Source organism: Oncorhynchus masou, unplaced genomic scaffold, assembly GCF_036934945.1.
Source record: "Oncorhynchus masou masou isolate Uvic2021 unplaced genomic scaffold, UVic_Omas_1.1 unplaced_scaffold_1213, whole genome shotgun sequence".
NCBI lineage: Eukaryota > Metazoa > Chordata > Actinopteri > Salmoniformes > Salmonidae > Oncorhynchus > Oncorhynchus masou.
This window is the reverse complement of record NW_027001921.1, coordinates 113,938-135,000: the sequence shown is the minus strand read 5'-3', so window position 1 is coordinate 135,000 and position 21,063 is coordinate 113,938. Positions and strand designations below refer to the sequence as shown.

Below are 21,063 nucleotides of genomic sequence, written 5' to 3'. Positions count from 1 at the left end.
CTCATGCGTGTCTTTCTCCTTCTTGCCGCTGTACTGGCCGATGAAGGATCCATCCTCGTTGAACTGCCCATCCCCTCCCTCGCCGTAGTCCACCAGGCTGTCATCACTGTCGTCCCTCTTCACCGTTCCGTTAGACGGCGTCCGGCTGCCCTTCAGAGGCTTGTGGTCCTCCGTGTCACTAAAGGTTAGGAGGGAGAGGCAGAGAAACGGTTTACTTTAGGTCAGATAGTGGTGGCTAAGTTTGGTCCTGGAGAGATACAGGGGGTGCAGTGTTTTGTTCCAGCCTGGCATTGATGCACCTAATTCACCTGACCAAGGTCTTGTTTAGGATGTGTTCAAGCTTGGCTGGAGCAAAAGCCTGGAACACCTAGATCTGCGGGACTGGACTTGGTGACGAATACTTTGACATGATTCCATTTCAATCAATAAGGCGTGCTTCTCAACATAATGCATATACTAGGCAGACATCAGACCATGTGCTATCCATTAAATCTACATGCATTAAAGACTCAGAGGGATTCAAATAACAGATCTGTCCAAAATGCACAAGGGGTCCTAATGGTCTGGAGTCGAGGGGCTGAGTCGTACGAAAAACCCTTTTATTGAAATTACAAACTGAACTGATTCTGGTGGATTAATCTACCAGTAGAAGAGCAGCATGCGATATCCTGTTCAACATTAACACTATATCCTGTTCAACATTAACACTACATCCTGTTCAACATTAACACCACGGTGACAATATATCCTGTTCAACATTAACACTACATCCTGTTCAACATTAACACCACGGTGACATTATATCCTGTTCAACATTAACACTATATCCTGTTCAACATTAAGACCACGGTGACACTATATCCTGTTCAACATTAAGACTATATCCTGTTCAACATTAACACTATATCCTGTTCAACATTAACACCACGGTGACACTATATCCTGTTCAACATTAACACCACGGTGACATTATATCCTGTTCAACATTAAGACCACGGTGACACTATATCCTGTTCAACATTAAGCCCACGGTGACACTATATCCTGTTCAACATTAACACTATATCCTGTTCAACATTAAGACCACGGTGACACTATATCCTGTTCAACATTAACACTATATCCTGTTCAACATTAAGCCCACGGTGACACTATATCCTGTTCAACATTAACACTATATCCTGTTCAACATTAAGACCACGGTGACACTATATCCTGTTCAACATTAAGACCACGGTGACACTATATCCTGTTCAACATTAAGACCACGGTGACACTATATCCTGTTCAACATTAACACCACGGTGACATTATATCCTGTTCAACATTAACACTATATCCTGTTCAATATTAACACTATATCCTGTTCAATATTAACACCATGGTGACATTATATCCTATTCAACATTAACACTATATCCTGTTCAACATTAACACCACGGTGACACTATATCCTGTTCAACATTAACACCACGGTGACATTATATCCTGTTCAACATTAACACTATATCCTGTTCAACATTAACACTAAATCCTGTTCAACATTAACACAACGGTGACAATATATCCTGTTCAACATTAACACTATATCCTGTTCAATATTAACACTATATCCTGTTCAATATTAACACCATGGTGACATTATATCCTATTCAACATTAACACTATATCCTGTTCAACATTAACACCACAGTGACACTATATCCTGTTGAACATTAACACTACAGTGATACTATATCCTGTTAAACATTAACACTATATCCTGTTCAACATTAACACTATATCCTGTTGAACATTAACACTACAGTGACACTATATCCTGTTCAACATTAACACTACGGTGACACTATATCCTGTTCAACATTACCACCACGGTGACACTATATCCTGTTGAACATTAACACTACAGTGACACTATATCCTGTTGAACATTAACACCATGGTGACACTATATCCTGTTCAACATTACCACCATGGTGACACTATATCCTGTTCAACATTAAAACCACGGTGACACTATATCCTGTTCAACATTAACACCACGGTGACAAAATATCCTGTTCAACATTAACACTATGGTGACACTATATCCTGTTCAACATTAACACTATATCCTGGTCAACATTAACACCACGGTGACACTATATCCTGTTCAACATTAACACTATAACCTGTTCAACATTAACACCACGGTGACAATACACAGGTATATTTAACTAATAATGCTGTCCTTAGTGTTTCCTCACCTCTCGTATTCTATCTATGCCAGAATATGTCAGACATTTATACCGTATAGAAATAACAACACTGAGTGTACAAAACATTAACGAAACCTTCTCTTTCCATGACAGAGCACCTGATTTAAGTGTTATCTTTTATCTTGTCATGACAGAATGACCAGATGAATCCAGGTGAAAGCCATGGTGCCTTGTCACTGGTTAAATCCACTTCAATCAGTCTAGATGAAGGGGGAAGACAGGTTAAATAATGATTTTTAAGCGTTTTGACAATTGAGACATGGATTGTCTATGTGTGTCATTCAGAGGGTGAATGGGCAAGACAACATATTGGAGTGCCTTTGAACAGGGTTTGGTAGTAGGTACCAGGCACACTGGTTTGTGTCAAGAACTTTCACTTTCAACAGTTTCCTGTGTGTATCAAGAATGGTCCACCACACAAAGGACATCCAGCCAATTTGACACAACTGTGGGAAGCATTGGAGCCAACATGGACCAGCCTCCCTGTGGAACTCTTTAGACACCTTGTAGAGTCCACGCCCTGGGGAATTGAGGCTGTTCTGAGGGCAAAACAAGGTGCAACTCAATATTAGGAAGGTGTCGTTAATGTTTTATACACTCTGTGTATATACCTATATTTGATCGACATTACAATGGCACAACTCAGAAATACAACCGAATGTTGACATTTTTCTACCCAAAAGGAAACATTGAAAGCAACTGAAAATGAAGCCAAACAGGATATGCAGTCAAATAGTAGCTTCTGATTTTAGTGACTGTTAGTGTTCAATAAATAGAACTGGATTAAAATCAGGTGCTGGCCAACAAACAGGTGAGTTAAACTGGCATAGTATAATCTGTGCTGGGTTCGACAAGGCCCAGCTGTCTCCTTTAGTATCAGTTCAGACACACACACAGACCTGGTTCAGACGGTGTGTGTTGCATGCCAGGCTTGCTGTATGCTCATAGCATAATGCTAACCCTCTTACCTTTCCAGGGACCTACACCCCAAAGACAGAGAACAATGGAGGAACACATGAAGAGTGGTGGATGAGAAAATACATTCTGCTATGTGCTTTATTACAGTAGCAGCCTGATATCAAACAGTCAACCCATGTATTACAGTAGCAGCCTGATATCAAACAGTCAACCCATGTATTACAGTAGCAGCCTGATATCAAACAGTCAACCCATGTATTACAGTAGCAGCCTGATATCAAACAGTCAACCCATGTATTACAGTAGCAGCCTGATATCAAACAGTCAACCCATGTATTACAGTAGCAGCCTGATATCAAACAGTCAACACATGTATTACAGTAGCAGCCTGCTATCAAACAGTCAACCCATGTATTACAGTAGCAGCCTGATATCAAACAGTCAACCCATGTATTACAGTAGCAGCCTGATATCAAACAGGCAACCCATGTATTACAGTAGCAGCCTGCTATCAAACAGTCAACCCATGTATTACAGTAGCAGTCTGATATCAAACAGTCAACCCATGTATTACAGTAGCAGCCTGATATCAAACAGTCAACCCATGTATTACAGTAGCAGCCTGATATCAAACAGTCAACCCATGTATTACAGTAGCAGCCTGATATCAAACAGTCAACCCATGTATTACAGTAGCAGCCTGATATCAAACAGTCAACCCATGTATTACAGTAGCAGCCTGATATCAAACAGTCAACCCATGTATTACAGTAGCAGCCTGATATCAAACAGTCAACCCATGTATTACAGTAGCAGCCTGATATCAAACAGTCAACCCATGTATTACAGTAGCAGCCTGATATCAAACAGTCAACCCATGTATTACAGTAGCAGCCTGATATCAAACAGTCAACCCATGTATTACAGTAGCAGCCTGATATCAAACAGTCAACCCATGTATTACAGTAGCAGCCTGATATCAGTCAACACGTTTGAAGCACCACAATTATTATTACTATACTAACTAAAAACAAAACCCCAAAAAAGATTTGGCACACAAAGTATGATGATGATATAACAAGATGCAGATTGAGACACGTTCAGCAGCAAAGCTTGATACAACTTCTCATCAATGATAGCATGACAGCTGTTTTTAATGTTACATTAAAATACATACTATTTGCACACACACACACTAATGTATAAAAGTTGCTTTGATTTATTATGAAATCATATTTGTAAGTAAGTACAGTATTTACAGTGTTAATTAAACACATAGGTGTAGATTCTGTCTTGTTAATTAAATAGAGACAGGTGTAGATTCTGTCTTGTTAATTAAATAGAGACAGGTGTAGATTCTGTCTTGTTAATTAAATAGAGACAGGTGTAGATTCTGTCTTGTTAATTAAATAGAGCCAGGTGTAGATTCTGTCTTGTTAATTAAACACAGAGAGGTGTAGATTCTGTCTTGTTAATTAAACACAGCGAGGTGTAGATTCTGTCTTGTTAATTAAAAACAGAGAGGTGTAGATTCTGTCTTATTAATTAAACACAGACAGGTGTAGATTCTGTCTTGTTAATTAAACACAGACAGGTGTAGATTCTGTCTTGTTAATTAAACACAGACAGGTGTAGATTCTGTCTTGTTAATTAAACACAGACAGGTGTCGATTCTGTCTTGTTAATTAAACACAGAGAGGTGTAGATTCTGTCTTGTTAATTAAACACAGACAGGTGTAGATTCTGTCTTGTTAATTAAACACAGAGAGGTGTAGATTCTGTCTTGTTAATTAAACACAGAGAGGTGTAGATTCTGTCTTGTTAATTAAACACAGAGAGGTGTAGTTTCTGTCTTGTTAATTAAACACAGAGAGGTGTAGATTCTGTCTTGTTAATTAAACACAGAGAGGTGTAGATTCTGTCTTGCCTCGAGGGAGTCAGGAAGGGAGAGTTTCCTTGTTCCTTGGTAAAATGTTCTACACATCCAAACATGTCAATCAGAACAACATGTCAATCAGAACAACAAGTCAGTCAGAACAACATGGAACACGTACAGTAGTCTTCAAGGGGAATGTGTGTGTGTGAGTGTGTGTGTGTGTGTGTGTGTGTGTGTGTGTGTGTGTGTGTGTGTGTGTGTGTGTGTGTGTGTGTGTGTGTGTGTGTGTGTGTGTGTGTGTGTGTGTGTGTGTGTTGTGTTCCAGAGTCTCTCTCACCTGTACTCTCCAAACGTCCCATCATCATCCTTCATAGGCTGGATCTCTGGGTCTTGATGAGCATCCTCTTTTTCTTTCACTGTGGATAGAATACACATCATTGTTGCTGAATGTCTAGGGCATGGGTGTCAAACTCTGGCCCGTGGGCCAAATTTGGCCCGCGGGGTAATTATATTTGGCCCGCGAGACAATACCAAATTACTACTAGAGCTGGCCCGCCGGTATTATACAGCGCATTCACCACTAATACTACGAATCCCATAATGCTCTGCTGTTTTCGCGCGCCAATCAGGACAGGACCCAGAAACGCTCTCTCCTCTGTGACAGTAGTCTGTCAGCGAGCTAACCCTTTCCAAAAATGGCGAAAAGAAAGGCAGAAAACAGGAGCTTTCTGGACAAGTGGGAGGCATAATATCTGTTTACATATGTAAAAGACAAACCTGTTTGTCTTGTTTGTGGAGTCAACGTGGCTGTAAGTAAGGAGTACAACATTAGACGACACTATGAAACGAAACACCATGACAAATGCAAGGACCTGGACATGACTCAAAGGAGCTAGAAAGTAGAGGAGATGAAAAGAAGCTTGGTTTCACAACAGAATATGTTTAAAAAAGCCACATCACAAAGCGAGGCTGCTGTAAAGGCTAGTTATATAGTGGCAGCAGAGATCGCAAAATCAGCCCGGCCCTTTAATGAGGGAGAGTTCATGAAAAAGTGCATGATGAAGGTTTGTGACCTCGTATGCCCAGAGAAAAAACAAGCATTTTCAAACGTGAGCCTGAGCAGGAACACAGTAGCTGATCGCACATGTGATCTTGCCACCAATCTGTATGACCAGCTGATGGAAAAGGGAAAAGATTTTGTTGCGTTCTCCCTCGCTGTGGATGAGAGCTGCGACGCATCTGATACTGCCCAGCTGTCAGTCTTCATCCGCGGAGTGGACTCAAATCTGTGTGTTACGGAGGGGCTATTAGGATTCAAATCAATGCATGGCACAACCACAGGAAAGGAAATCTTTGAGGAGGTTTCCAAATGTGTAACTGAAATAAAGCTGCCGTGGGATAAACTCGTTGGATTAACGACAGATGGTGCGCCAGCGATGTGCGGTAAAAAGAGTGGACTGGTGGGCATGGTTCGGGAGAAGATGCGGGAAGAGAACTGTGCAGGTGAGCTAACTGTTTACCACTGCATCATACATCAGGAAGCACTGTGTGCCAAAGCCCTAAAGATGGAACATGTTATGACCACAGTAACACAGGTAGTTAACTTTATAAGAGCCAAAGGTCTAAATCACCGCCAGTTTAAATCTTTTCTGGAGGAGTGTGGTTCGGAATACGCAGACGTGCCGTATCACACAGAGGTGAGATGGCTAAGCAGAGGAAAAGTACTGAACAGATGTTTCGAGCTGCGTGAGGAAATATGTCAATTCCTGGAAACCAAAGGGAAGGATACAGCAGAGCTCCGGGAGCAAAGGTTCCTGTGTGAGCTGGCCTTTCTCTGTGACATCTCGAGCCATCTCGATGCGCTGAACCTGCAGCTTCAGGGGTGGGGGCGCATCATCACAGACATGTACGCTGCAGTGAGGGCCTTCAAAACTAAACTGTGCCTGTGGGAGAATCAGATGCTGCAAGGAAACCCTTGCCATTTTCCCTGCTGCCAATCCATAAAAGCGCAGATCTCTACCGCCGTGTTCCCATGCGCACAGTTTGCTGAAAAACTCAGTGTTCTCGCCGCTGAGTTTAGCTGGCGATTTGCCGACTTCGATGCCCAGAAATGCAAGTTTGAACTGCTTAGTAATCCCTTCGCAGTTGATGTGGAAAATGCACCAACCAACATCCAAATGGAGCTGATTGAACTCCAGTGCAACGACACGCTGAAGTCAAAGTATGATGCTGTGGGCGCCGCACAGTTTCCACGGTTCATCCCTGACACAATGCCTCAGCTCCGCACCCAAGCTGCTCAGATGCTCTCCATGTTCGGCAGCACTTATCTATGCGAGCAACTTTTCTCCTCGATGAAGATGACCAAAACAACTCACAGGAGACGTCTGACTGATGAACATCTTCGCTCGATACTGAGGATTTCTTCAGCTCAGAGCTTGAGCCCAGACATTGATGAACTAGCATCCAAGAAGAGATGCCAGGTATCTGGCTTGGGCACATCAGATTAGACCAGTGTGCAATTATTAACGTTTTCTTTATGCACTTTTTCTTGCTACAAGGCATGGGCTTGAATGGTTGATTGATTTATTATCATTTTATTTGTAAAATTATTAGCCAGTGGAAAAAGTTTATTTTGGTATTAAAATCAGAAGGCTGCAAATAGAAAAGAGGCATACAATTTTTATTTAAATTTGATTTATTTAATAAATGAATGCCATTGATGTGTTTTTTCATTTGAAATTCGATTTTGCATGTCTCCACTATTAAATTATATATTGTATGGTAATAAGCGATGCTTGTTCCATATTCAATGTTAAAGCAAAACTTGTTTGGGTCCATATTAAAAGGTTAATTTGTTCAATGTTGGCCCGTGACTTTGTTCAGGTTTTACATTTTGGCCCACTGGGTATTTGAGTTTGACACCCCTGGTCTAGGGTGGGTGTGTGTGTGTACCTGGGTATTTCCCTCCCTTGTTCCTCTTGATGAAGCAGATGATGAGAAGGACGAGGATGAGGAGAGCGATGGCACACATCAGCCCTATGAACCAACCCTGAGTGGCTAGGTCCACCTGGTCGCTTTTCATTGCTTCTGACACACACACACACACACACACACACACACACACACACACACACACACACACACACACACACACACACACGCAGGAAGAAGACAAGGGAAAAGGTTGTCAGAGTTCTGTTGAAAGGGGAACATTTGAAGGCAGAGTGGTGCAGGCAAGGACCTGTATAATTCACGGTTAAATTAAATTAAGAAGAGGGAGGGAATTTCCCCAAAATTGTTTAAGGGTGAAAAAAATGTATTCCTGTTTTCTATATGAAGACATGCAACGTCAACGACCCTCTACTGAACATACAGTGTGTTTCACTCAACTTTCACTGCACACAAACTGAAAAGAGACAGGATTCCTAAAATTAACTAAGGACATCAAGAGGCATGCTTCAAACCTCGCTCTTACCATGCTGTTACACTAGCTCCACCACAGACTTTAACAGGTCTGACTGATGGAGATCTTACCATGCTGTTACACTAGCTACACCACAGACTTTAACAGGTCAGACTGATGGAGATCTTACCATGCTGTTACACTAGCTCCACCACAGACTTTAACAGGTCAGACTGATGGAGATCTTACCATGCTGTTACACTAGCTACACCACAGACTTTAACAGGTCAGACTGATGGAGATCTTACCATGCTGTTACACTAGCTCCACCACAGACTTGAACAGGTCTGATGGAGATCTTACCATGCTGTTACACTAGCTCCACCACAGACTTGAACAGGTCTGATGGAGATCTTACCATGCTGTTACACTAGCTCCACCACAGACTTTAACAGGTCAGACTGATGGAGATCTTACCATGCTGTTACACTAGCTCCACCACAGACTTTAACAGGTCAGACTGATGGAGATCTTACCATGCTGTTACACTAGCTCCACCACAGACTTTAACAGGTCAGACTGATGGAGATCTTACCATGCTGTTACACTAGCTCCACCACAGACTTTAACAGGTCAGACTGATGGAGATCTTACCATGCTGTTACACTAGCTCCACCACAGACTTTAACAGGTCAGACCGGTGGAGATCTTACCATGCTGTTACACTAGCTCCACCACAGACTTGAACAGGTCTGATGGAGATCTTACCATGCTGTTACACTAGCTCCACCACAGACTTTAACAGGTCTGGTGGAGATCTTACCATGCTGTTACACTAGCTCCACCACAGACTTGAACAGGTCAGACCGGTGGAGATCTTACCATGCTGTTACACTAGCTCCACCACAGACTTGAACAGGTCTGATGGAGATCTTACCATGCTGTTACACTAGCTCCACCACAGACTTTAACAGGTCTGGTGGAGATCTTACCATGCTGTTACACTAGCTCCACCACAGACTTGAACAGGTCTGATGGAGATCTGACCATGGGAAGAGGGTATGGAAGGAGGATGCAGGCAACTACAAGGAACAATCATCTACCGGACATCAGGGTTGGGGTCAATTCCAGTTCAATTCAGTCACTTCCAATTGATTGAAAAGCAATGAGGAAATAGAATTGTAAGTGGAACAGTTAACGTCCTGAATGGACTAATATTGAAATGGAATTGTCCCCAACCCTGCAGTACACTGAGGCCGAGCGCTCTGGACATGCTGCCTCACCTGGCAGCGTTATCACTAGCTCCTCTGTACTGTGTATGGTGGCCTCAGAGTGATCTTTCACTACCAGCCGAACCCTATAGGATGTCCCCGGCTTTAAGCCCTTTATCAGATGGGTCTGAGACCCGCTACTGCCGTTTACAAACTCTTTGGTCCAGTCTTCTTTACCTGGAGGGAATGGAGGCGTTGGGGAGAAAGTCAAAATACAGAGAAGGAAGGTATGTATTGAAAAAGGCAAGTATTTGTGTGGATGATATGACGTATATGTACTGAAAAACGTTTTATTGCTGAAAACTTTTGAGGTAAACATGCCACTTCCTCATTCTATGAGGTATGTTAACAGTGGGTTTGTAAAATCATGTTTATGGGAATTGATGATCCAGATTTTGGAATAAATTAACAATGATACTTTAACCGTATTAAGTTTATATGCTTGACAGGCAGTTTATATGCTGAACTGTGTGTTTATATGCTGAACTGTGTGTTTATATGCTGAACTGTGTGTTTATATGCTGAACTGTGTGTTTATATGCTGAACTGTGTGTTTATATGCTGAACTGTGTGTTTATATGCTGAACTGTGTGTTTATATGCTGAACTGTGTGTTTATATGCTGAACTGTGTGTTTATATGCTTGACAGGCAGTTGATATGCTGAACTGTGTGTTTATATGCTGAACTGTGTGTTTATATGCATGCAATTTGCTTTGTGATGCGAAGAGACAATATTGTATAGAAATAGGAATAGCTTACTGTTTTCTACAATATACTCCACATACACATTCTTATCTGGTCCAAAGTATTCCCAACTTATCACTGCTCCCTCCTCTCCCACCACAGAGGAGTTTACATTGGTGAACGCCGGGCCTATAGGACGCACTGGTCACACAGGGAAGAACATACAGGACAGTTGTTGAGCTACACAAGTTGGAACCGTAGCCAGTAACATACAAGTCTCAGAGGTAGGACGTTACAGATGGTCACGGAGGAAGGAACTTAGACTCAAATACAAACTGTAGACTTTGTCATCTAATAATTCTTTGTTTTCCAGAAAATGAGTCACACCTATAACTAAATCTCTACAGGTATTCTGCCTTTCCTGCATTTCCCACCATATTTTCCTGAGAACTAATCATTTGTCATATGCAAGCTAGACACAGGACACACAACTGCCCTAAACGATGAGTTAACATGTTCCTCTTTAGAGAGCTTATGGAGAGAGAGGTAAGGGACTCAGGGAATGGCTGTAGTACCCTTGTGAAACGGGGGGCGCAGAGACTGAGTGATGGGAGAGATTGGAAGATGGGGTTCTGTGTAGCCTGAAACAACAACACCACAGAGAAGAGTAAGACACCACAGACAGCACAGGCACCACAGGCACCACAGACACCACAGACAGCACAGGCACCACCACCACAAGGGCAGACAAACAAATAGTACCACAATACTATAGAGTTATTATATTAGTTATAGTAGTTAGAGGTAGAGTAGTTAACAGCATGAAGACTGTCCAATGGTACAGCATTATGCAGGACAGGTAGTTATAGTAGTTATATTAATTATAGTAGTTAACATCATACAGGACAGGTAGTTATAGTAGTTAACATCATCGGCAGGGTAGCCTAGTGGTTAGAGCATTGGACGAGTAACGAGTAACCGGAAGGTTGCAAGTTCAAACCCCTGAGCTGACAAGGTACAAATCTGTCGTTCTGCCCCTGAACAGGCAGTTAAACCACTGTTCCTAGGCCGTCATTGAAAATAAGAATTTGTTCTTAACTGACTTGCCTAGTTAAATAAAGGTAAAATAAATAAAAATACAGGACAGGGAGTTATAGTAGTCAACATCATACAGGACAGGGAGTTATAGTAGTTAACATCATACAGGACAGGGAGTTATAGTAGTTAACATCATACAGGACAGGTAGTTATAGTAGTTAACATCATACAGGACAGATAGTTATAGTAGTTAACATCATACAGGATGGTTTAATAAAACACATGGTACAGTGATGGAATGAATTCATGAGCGAGGGCGGGGAAAGACAGTGAATGAAAGAGATGAGGAGCCTACAACATTGCTATTCATCCATTTAGGTCTTTTCAGGTGAATTGGACACAAGGGTTGGTGTTTGCGGATGCAATGAACGCAGTAATAGGCTGACTTTACCACGAGAATGAGGAAATGCATTGGTGGCATGCATTCTAAGCAGTATTCTAGACTGGCTATTGGAACGTAGCATTAGAGTGAACATCTACTCCCACAGTAGCTAACATAGAGCATTATGGGTACTGTAGTACATCATGCTACAGCTCACTGATGATGGAGGAAGGAACATGCAGACAGATATACAGTAGATATTTATCAGGGTCTAGTAACTGGTAGAACATGCAGACAGACCTACAGCAGCTATCTATCAGGGTCTAGTTTCTCTACCTAATAGAACATGCAGACAGACCTACAGTAGCTATCTATCAGGGTCTAGTTTCTCTACCTAATAGAACATGCAGACAGATCTACAGTAGCTACCTATCAGAGTCTAGTAACTGGTAGAACATGCAGACAGATCTACAGTAGCTATCTATCAGGGTCTAGTAACTGGTAGAACATGCAGACAGATCTACAGTAGCTATCTATCAGGGTCTAGTAACTGGTAGAACATGCAGACAGATCTACAGCAGCTATCTATCAGAGTCTAGTAACTGGTAGAACATGCAGACAGATCTACAGTAGCTATCTATCAGGGTCTAGTAACTGGTATAACATGCAGACAGATCTACAGTAGCTATCTATCAGGGTCTAGTAACTGGTATAACATGCAGACAGATCTACAGTAGATATCTATCAGGGTCTAGTTTCTCTACCTAGTAGAACATGCAGACAGATCTACAGTAGCTATCTATCAGGGTCTAGTAACTGGTATAACATGCAGACAGATCTACAGTAGATATCTATCAGGGTCTAGTTTCTCTACCTAGTAGAACATGCAGACAGATCTACAGTAGATATCTATCAGGGTCTAGTAAATGGTAGGACATGCAGGTGCTTCCGCTGAGAGACTTGTTTTACCTTTGAACACATCTACTATGGGTTGCTGAATAAAGGCTTCAGAGAGAAGAGGAGAAAGAGAAAGAGACAGAGAGAAGAGAAGACAAACACAGGCAGAGGGGATGTAAGTAGATGAGCAAGGAAAAAGTACAACTACACTCCACCGTGTTCCCATTATAAAGACAAAGTCTTTTTTCACCAAGTTCACCCAAAACAGAATGATTCACTCCAGGTGGAACAACACGGGGGACAGTTTTACCACACTGGAACACGTCAGAGTCCATGCAACCTGAAACGTGTGTTATCCGCTGAGAAAACAAAGACTCTCCCATGGGACGCTGTAGGAAATGTCGGACGCTGCGCTGTAGGAAAAGCTACAAGCTGTAAACTGCTGCCCACCACTTTTTTTGGTAAACAGCTGAGAGAAACCTGAGAGAAAACACCTTCAAATTCATAGACAGCGGCTTTAGAGTGTTGAGTGGAGACAAATAATAACTTCAACACACCCATAACACTGTACAATTTGCTTTCACGGTACCTAAAGCTCCATAGAGATACATTAGATTACTTGACCAAGATGGCCGTCCTGTAATCGCCTTGCCGGCATGCCAATGGCCATTCTAGTGTTGTATTTCATTCTAGTGTTGTATTTCATTCTAGTGTTGTATTTCATTCTAGTGTTGTATTTCATTCTAGTGTTGTATTTCATTCTAGTGTTGTATTTCATTCTAGTGTTGTATTTCATTCTAGTGTTGTATTTCATTCCAGTGTTGTATTTCATTCTAGTGTTGTATTTTATTCTAGTGTTGTATTTCATTCTAGTGTTGTATTTCATTCTAGTGTTGTATTTCATTCCAGTGTTGTATTCCATTCTAGTGTTGTATTCCATTCTAGTGTTGTATTTCATTCTAGTGTTGTATTTCATTCTAGTGTTGCCCGTTGGTTTGGCCAGGGTAGGCCGTCATTCTAAATGACTTGCATTCTAAACTGACTTGCTTAGTTAAAGAAAGGTTCAATAAATCAATCAATAACATGTAATTCTACGTAAAGCTCACCTTCATCCATGATAGTGACAGCCTCCTCTGTGATGGTTGGGCCGGAGCCCTTGATGGTCTTAGCGTTGAAGTAGAACTTATAGCGGGTGCTGTACTTGAGGTCGGCCAGGATTACGGTGGTCTCATTGGCTGGGAACATCATCTCCTCAACGGGACCAAGCTCATTGGAGCTGTTGACTGAGAGAGAGAGAGAGAGAGAGAGAGAGAGATGCATAAGGATAAAGATATTGAAATACTTCCTTTGATTTCAAACCAATCCAGTGAGGCACACACACACACACATACACACCCAGAAGGGTTGGAAGCCAGGGTCAGCCACAGATGCCACAATAAAAATGGATCAAATTGCTCAGCAGACTTACCTGGCTGGTATTTGAGTGTGTAGCCGGTGAGGCGACCATTGTTGTCCTGTGGAGGACCCCACTCCAGCGTCAGAGAGTCCATGTCGGTGTTCTTTATACGCAAGAAGGAAGGAGGACCAGGGACTAAACACACGCAGATAAACACATGGATACAATGTCATAACGTGTGGATGCAATTATACAAAATGACTTATGAACTGCAGAAAACCACCATTCATAGGCACAAAACCATACAGTAACGTACAGATAGGACCATTCTAACCTGATATGTTTAGCATTGTTTCCGGCCCATGGTCAGCCCCTTCCAACAGTGCAGCACAATGCATGGCTATATGTATACGGCAGTGGTGGCAGGTGGACCTTTAAATGGGGAGGACGGGCTCATAGTAATGGCTGGAGCGGAATGGATGGAAGGGTCTCAAATACATGAAACATCTAGTTTCCATTTCTACCATTCCATTTCATCCATTCCATTCATTATTATGAACCGTCCTCCCCTCACCAGCCTCCTGTGGTATATGGATTAAACACAGAGAATCTATCCAACAACGGTAGGAGTCTGACTGATGCCCCTTACCTCCCTCTGGGGTCTCAAAGTTGTGGTTGGGGCTGGGGGGCCCCTCTCCCTTGCCGTTGACCACCCTGATGTTCAGTGTATAGAGGCTGTAGGGTTTGAGGCCTGGTAGTCTGCCGTCAGTCCTGTTCCCACTGAAGAGCAACACCTGCTGCTCCTCCTGCTGAGCCTCTGCCTGGTGGAGGCTACGCTCACGCCAGTAGGACACCTGCAGGACCACACACACATCAGACAAACATTCTGGTCTAAATGACCAGGTTCTTCCTGGTTCCATGATGGTCAGATGTTCTACTTATTCCCTCCTGACTACAGGACATGGGCATTTTGGGGCGGCAGGGTAGCCTAGTGGTTAGAGCGTTGGACTAGTAACCGGAAGGTTGCAAATTCAAACCCCCGAGCTGACAAGGTACAAATCTGTCGTTCTGCCCCTGAACAGGCAGTTAACCCACTGTTCCTAGGCCGTCATTGAAATTAAGAATTAGTTCTTAACTGACGTGCCTAGTTAAATAAAGGTGAAATAAAGTAATTTGGCAAAACATACCAGAATGTAACCCCCTAACTGTGACACGAACTGATGTATTTAACTACCAGTATATGGTGGTGATAATAAATCTTTCTCCACATTGTGAGGGATCTCTGTTTGCTGTGTACAGTACCTTGTAGCCCTGGAGTCGTCCCCTGACCATGGAGGTGAGGACAGGCTCCCAGTGAACCTCTGCTAGCGTCCCGTTCTGAACCAGCACCTGGACACTCTCTGGGGCTGACATGGGCACTGGGTGACAGACAAAGTTTTCAACAGACTTTACTCCATATTGGCATCAAAGTTTTCAACAGACTATACTCCATACTGGCATCACAGTTTTCAACAGACTATACTCCATACTGGCATCAAAGTTTTCAACAGACTATACTCCATACTGGCATCACAGTTTTCAACAGACTATACTCCATACTGGCATCACAGTTTTCAACAGACTATACTCCATACTGGCATCACAGTTTTCAACAGACTATACTCCATACTGGCATCACAGTTTTCAACAGACTATACTCCATACTGGCATCACAGTTTTCAACAGACTATACTCCATACTGGCATCAAAGTTTTCAACAGACTATACTCCATACTGGCACCAACGTTTTCATGACAACAACCTTCTAATTTGCATTCTAACTAGAAATGGTTGGATCTAGAAGTTACTGGAACTTGTGGTGGCAGTTTTCAGTTTGAAAAAGACTATTCCTCGGTCCATTCACAACCTCCTCATTTACATAGACCTACACATGTACAGTAGTAGTACTCACAGTCCTCTCGAGACACACACACACACACACACACACACACACACACACACACACACTACAATACTCACCGTCCTCTCCAGAATACCCCACCACCGCCTCAGGCGCTGGTCCGTTTCCGTAGTCGTTCACCGCCTGAACTTTGACCTCGTAGGGTACGAAAGTGGGCGTGCCTGACACCACATACTTGGAGGCGTTAGCCACGGTCTCAGACAACCAGTCCTCCTCCACATCCTTCTGTCTCCAGTTCACCTTGTACTGCAGTCCTGGTCCATTGGACTGGAGGCCTGTCAGCTCCTATGGAGGAGATATTACAGGGGAAGAGGGGTCTTCACTGGGATAATAGTGAGATGGTGACACCATGAATAGGGTCAGGAATACTCCCTGTAGGCTGCTGAATTAGGACTAATGATACTGGTTATACTTGAGATGGAGCATACCTTACCTTCCATGAGATGACTAAGTTATTATGTTCAGTTCCAACACCATGGACATCTGTTGGATTCACATCTGGAGCTAACAGAATCACAAACAGATCACAGATCAGACCAAACCTCTTGCCTTTTCTACAGTGTACATCAGAACCATCTTACACTATAGTCATCCCTACCTCTCACTCTAACACTTCTGACCATCTTACTCTATAGTCATCCCTACCTCTCACTCTAACACTTCTGATCATCTTACTCTATAGTCATCCCTACCTCTCAATCTAACACATCTGACCATCTTACTCTATAGTCATCCCTACCTCGCAATCTAACACTTCTGATCATCTTAGTCTATAGTCATCCCTACCTCTCAATCTAACACATCTGACCATCTTACTCTATAGTCATCCCTAGCTCGCAATCTAACACTTCTGATCATCTTAGTCTATAGTCATCCCTACCTCTCAATCTAACACATCTGATCATCTTAGTCTATAGTCATCCCTACCTCTCAATCTAACACTTCTGATCATCTTAGTCTATAGTCATCCCTACCTCTCAATCTAACACATCTGATCATCTTAGTCTATAGTCATCCCTACCTCTCAATCTAACACATCTGATCATCTTAGTCTATAGTCATCCCTACCTCTCAATCTAACACATCTGATCATCTTACTCTATAGTCATCCCTACCTCGCAATCTAACACTTCTGATCATCTTAGTCTATAGTCATCCCTACCTCTCAATCTAACACTTCTGATCATCTTAGTCTATAGTCATCCCTACCTCGAACACCTCTTCAGTTTTAGAACAGACTACTATTTGACAATAAAGTAAGATCCACAGTATAGTTTTACCTGCAGGGTTGGTCCTGTACTGTCTGGAGGGCTGGCTGGGCTGGCTGAAGCCCACATGGTTCACGGCCAGAACCCTGAAGGAGTAGTAGGCGTAGGGGGACAGGTCCAGGTGGGCTGTGGTCTTGGTGCCCTCCTCCTCTGTCAGGTTGTGCCACACCCCAGCCTGGTGGAGCAGGTCTTCATACTGGACTAGGAACTCTGGGAGGGGAGACAACATGGAGGAGGGGATAGAACATGGAGGAGGGGTTAGAACATGGAGGAGGGGATAGAACATGGAGGAGGGGTTAGAACATGGAGGAGGGGTTAGAACATGGAGGAGGGGTGAGAACATGGAGGAGGGGTTAGAACATGGAGGAGGGGATGAACATGGAGGAGGGGTCAGAACATGGAGGAGGGGTTAGAACAAGGAGGAGGGGTTAGAACATGGAGCAGTGGATGAACATGGATGAGGGGATGAACATGGACGAGGGGTTAGAACATGGATGATGGGTTAGAACATGGAGGAGGGGTTAGAACATGGAGGAGGGGTGAGAACATGGAGGAGGGAATAGAACATGGAGGAGGGGTTAGAACATGGAGGAGGGGTTAGAACATGGAGGAGGGGTTAGAACATGGAGGAGGGGATGAACATGGAGGAGGGGATGAACATGGAGGAGGGGTTAGAACATGGAGGAGGGGTTAGAACATGGAGGAGGGGTTAGAATGTGGAGGAGGGGTTAGAACATGGAGGAGGGGATGACAATGGAGGAGGGGTTAGAACATGGAGGATGGGTTAGAACATGGAGGAGGGGATGACAATGGAGGAGGGGTTAGAACATGGAGGAGGGGTTAGAACATGGAGGATGGGTTAGAACATGGAGGAGGGGTTAGAATATGGATGAGGGATTAGAACATGGAGGAGGGGTTAGAACATGGAGGAGGGGATGAATATGGAGGAGGGATTAGAACATGGAGGAGGGAAATGGATTGGATCTTGGGTTGGTAGTGACCCTGTTGTGTTCATTATAATACAGTACTCTGTGTGGGGCTGTTGTGTTCATTATAATACAGTACTCTGTGTGGGGCTGTTCATTATAATACAGTACTCTGTGTGGGACTGTTGTGTTCATTATAATACAGTACTCTGTGTAGGACTGTTCATTATAATACAGTACTCTGTGTAGGACTGTTGTGTTCATTATAATACAGTACTCTGTGTGGGACTGTTGTGTTCATTATAATACAGTACTCTGTGTAGGGCTGTTGTGTTCATTATAATACAGTACTCTGTGTAGGGCTGCTCATTATAATACAGTACTCTGTGTAGGGCTGTTGTGTTCATTATAATACAGTACTCTGTGTAGGGCTGCTCATTATAATACAGTACTCTGTGTAAGGCTGTTGTGTTCATTATAATACAGTACTCTGTGTAGGGCTGCTCATTATAATACAGTACTCTGTGTAGGGCTGTTGTGTTCATTATAATACAGTACTCTGTGTAGGGCTGCTCATTATAATACAGTACTCTGTGTAGGGCTGTTGTGTTCATTATAATACAGTACTCTGTGTGGGCCTGTTGTGTTCATTATAATACAGTACTCTGTGTAGGACTGTTGTGTTCATTATAATACAGTACTCTGTGTAGGACTGTTGTGTTCATTATAATACAGTACTCTGTGTGGGGCTGTTCATTATAATACAGTACTCTGTGTAGGGCTGTTGTGTTCATTATAATACAGTACTCTGTGTAGGACTGTTGTGTTCATTATAATACAGTACTCTGTGTAGGGCTGTTGTGTTCATTATAATACAGTACTCTGTGTGGGACTGTTCATTATAATACAGTACTCTGTGTAGGACTGTTGTGTTCATTATAATACAGTACTCTGTGTAGGGCTGTTGTGTTCAGTATAATACAGTACTCTGTGGAGGGCTGTTCATTATAATACAGTACTCTGTGTAGGACTGTTGTGTTCATTATAATACAGAACTCTGTGTGGGACTGTTGTGTTCATTATAATACAGTACTCTGTGTAGGGCTGTTGTGTTCATTATAATACAGTACTCTGTGTGGGACTGTTGTGTTCATTATAATACAGTACTCTGTGTGGGACTGTTGTGTTCATTATAATACAGTACTCTGTGTGGGACTGGTGTGTTCATTATAATACAGTACTCTGTATTGGGGCTGTTGTGTTCATTATAATACAGTACTCTGTGTGGGACTGGTGTGTTCATTATAATACAGTACTCTGTGTAGGACTGTTGTGTTCATTATAATACAGTACTCTGTGGGGCTGTTCATTATAATACAGTACTCTGTGTGGGGCTGTTCATTATAATACAGTACTCTGTGTGGGGCTGTTGTGTTCATTATAATACAGTACTCTGTGTAGGGCTGCTCATTATAATACAGTACTCTGTGTAGGGCTGTTGTGTTCATTATAATACAGTACTCTGTATTGGGGCTGTTGTGTTCATTATAATACAGTACTCTGTGTGGGACTGGTGTGTTCATTATAATACAGTACTCTGTGTAGGGCTGTTCATTATAATACAGTACTATGTGTAGGGCTGTTCATTATAATACAGTACTCTGTGTAGGACTGTTGTGTTCATTATAATACAGTACTCTGTGTGGGGCTGTTGTGTTCATTATAATACAGTACTCTGTATTGGGGCTGTTGTGTTCATTATAATACAGTACTCTGTGTGGGACTGGTGTGTTCATTATAATACAGTACTCTGTGTAGGGCTGTTCATTATAATACAGTACTCTGTGTGGGGCTGTTCATTATAATACAGTACTCTGTGTGGGGCTGTTGTGTTCATTATAATACAGTACTCTGTGTAGGGCTGTTCATTATAATACAGTACTCTGTGTGGGACTGTTGTGTTCATTATAATACAGTACTCTGTGTGGGACTGTTGTGTTTATTATAATACAGTACTCTGTGTGGGACTGTTGTGTTCATTATAATACAGTACTCTGTGTGGGACTGTTGTGTTCATTATAATACAGTACTCTGTGTGGGACTGTTGTGTTCATTATAATACAGTACCCTGTGTGGGGCTGTAGTGTTCATTATAATACAGTACTCTGTGTGGGGCTGTAGTGTTCATTATAATACAGTACTCTGTGTGGGGCTGTTCATTATAATACAGTACTCTGTGTAGGGCTGTTGTGTTCATTATAATACAGTACTCTGTTTGGGGCAGTTCATTATAATACAGTATTCTGTGTGGGACTGTTGTGTTCATTATAATACAGTACTCTGTGTAGGACTGTTGTGTTCATTATAATACAGTACTCTGTGTAGGACTGTTGTGTTCATTATAATACAATACTCTGTGTAGGACTGTTGTGTTCATTATAATACAATACTCTGTGTAGGGCTGTTCATTATAATACAGTACTCTGTGTAGGGCTGTTCATTATAATACAGTACTCTGTGTAGGGCTGTTCATTATAATACAGTACTCTGTGTAGGGCTGTTCATTATAATACAGTACTCTGTGTAGGGCTGTTCATTATAATACAGTACTCTGTGTGGGACTGTTGTGTTCATTATAATACAGTACTCTGTGTGGGACTGTTGTGTTCATTATAAAACAGTACTCTGTGTAGGACTGTTGTGTTCATTATAATACAGTACTCTGTGTAGGACTGTTGTGTTCATTATAATACAGTACTCTGTGTTGGGCAGTTGTGTTCATTAT

General features: G+C 42.4%; 1 protein-coding gene across 16 annotated transcripts in view; it reads right to left on the bottom strand.

The window, feature by feature from the left end:
• LOC135529938 (neuronal cell adhesion molecule-like) overlaps positions 1–21,063 on the bottom strand; it is a 102,291-nt gene that overhangs the window by 1,474 nt on the left and 79,754 nt on the right. For 5 of the 16 annotated variants that reach the window (XM_064958331.1, XM_064958334.1, XM_064958336.1 and 2 more), the window contains 13 exons: positions 17,365–17,562; positions 16,518–16,588; positions 16,144–16,369; positions 15,427–15,542; positions 14,774–14,978; positions 14,197–14,319; positions 13,835–14,011; positions 12,801–12,836; positions 10,487–10,612; positions 9,739–9,903; positions 8,005–8,139; positions 5,390–5,468; positions 1–178 (listed from right to left, as the gene is read on the bottom strand). The exon at positions 1–178 is cut by the window's left edge and continues 1,474 nt beyond it. In XM_064958331.1, the coding sequence (XP_064814403.1) occupies positions 1–178; positions 5,390–5,468; positions 8,005–8,139; positions 9,739–9,903; positions 10,487–10,612; positions 12,801–12,836; positions 13,835–14,011; positions 14,197–14,319; positions 14,774–14,978; positions 15,427–15,542; positions 16,144–16,369; positions 16,518–16,588; positions 17,365–17,562 (1,835 nt within the window). Of the gene's footprint in view, positions 179–2,859; positions 5,153–5,389; positions 5,469–8,004; positions 8,140–9,738; positions 9,904–10,486; positions 10,613–12,800; positions 12,837–13,834; positions 14,012–14,196; positions 14,320–14,773; positions 14,979–15,426; positions 15,543–16,143; positions 16,370–16,517; positions 16,589–17,364; positions 17,563–21,063 lie in introns of those variants that run through there. The other 11 variants (XM_064958332.1, XM_064958335.1, XM_064958343.1 and 8 more) reach the window with 4 other exon arrangements.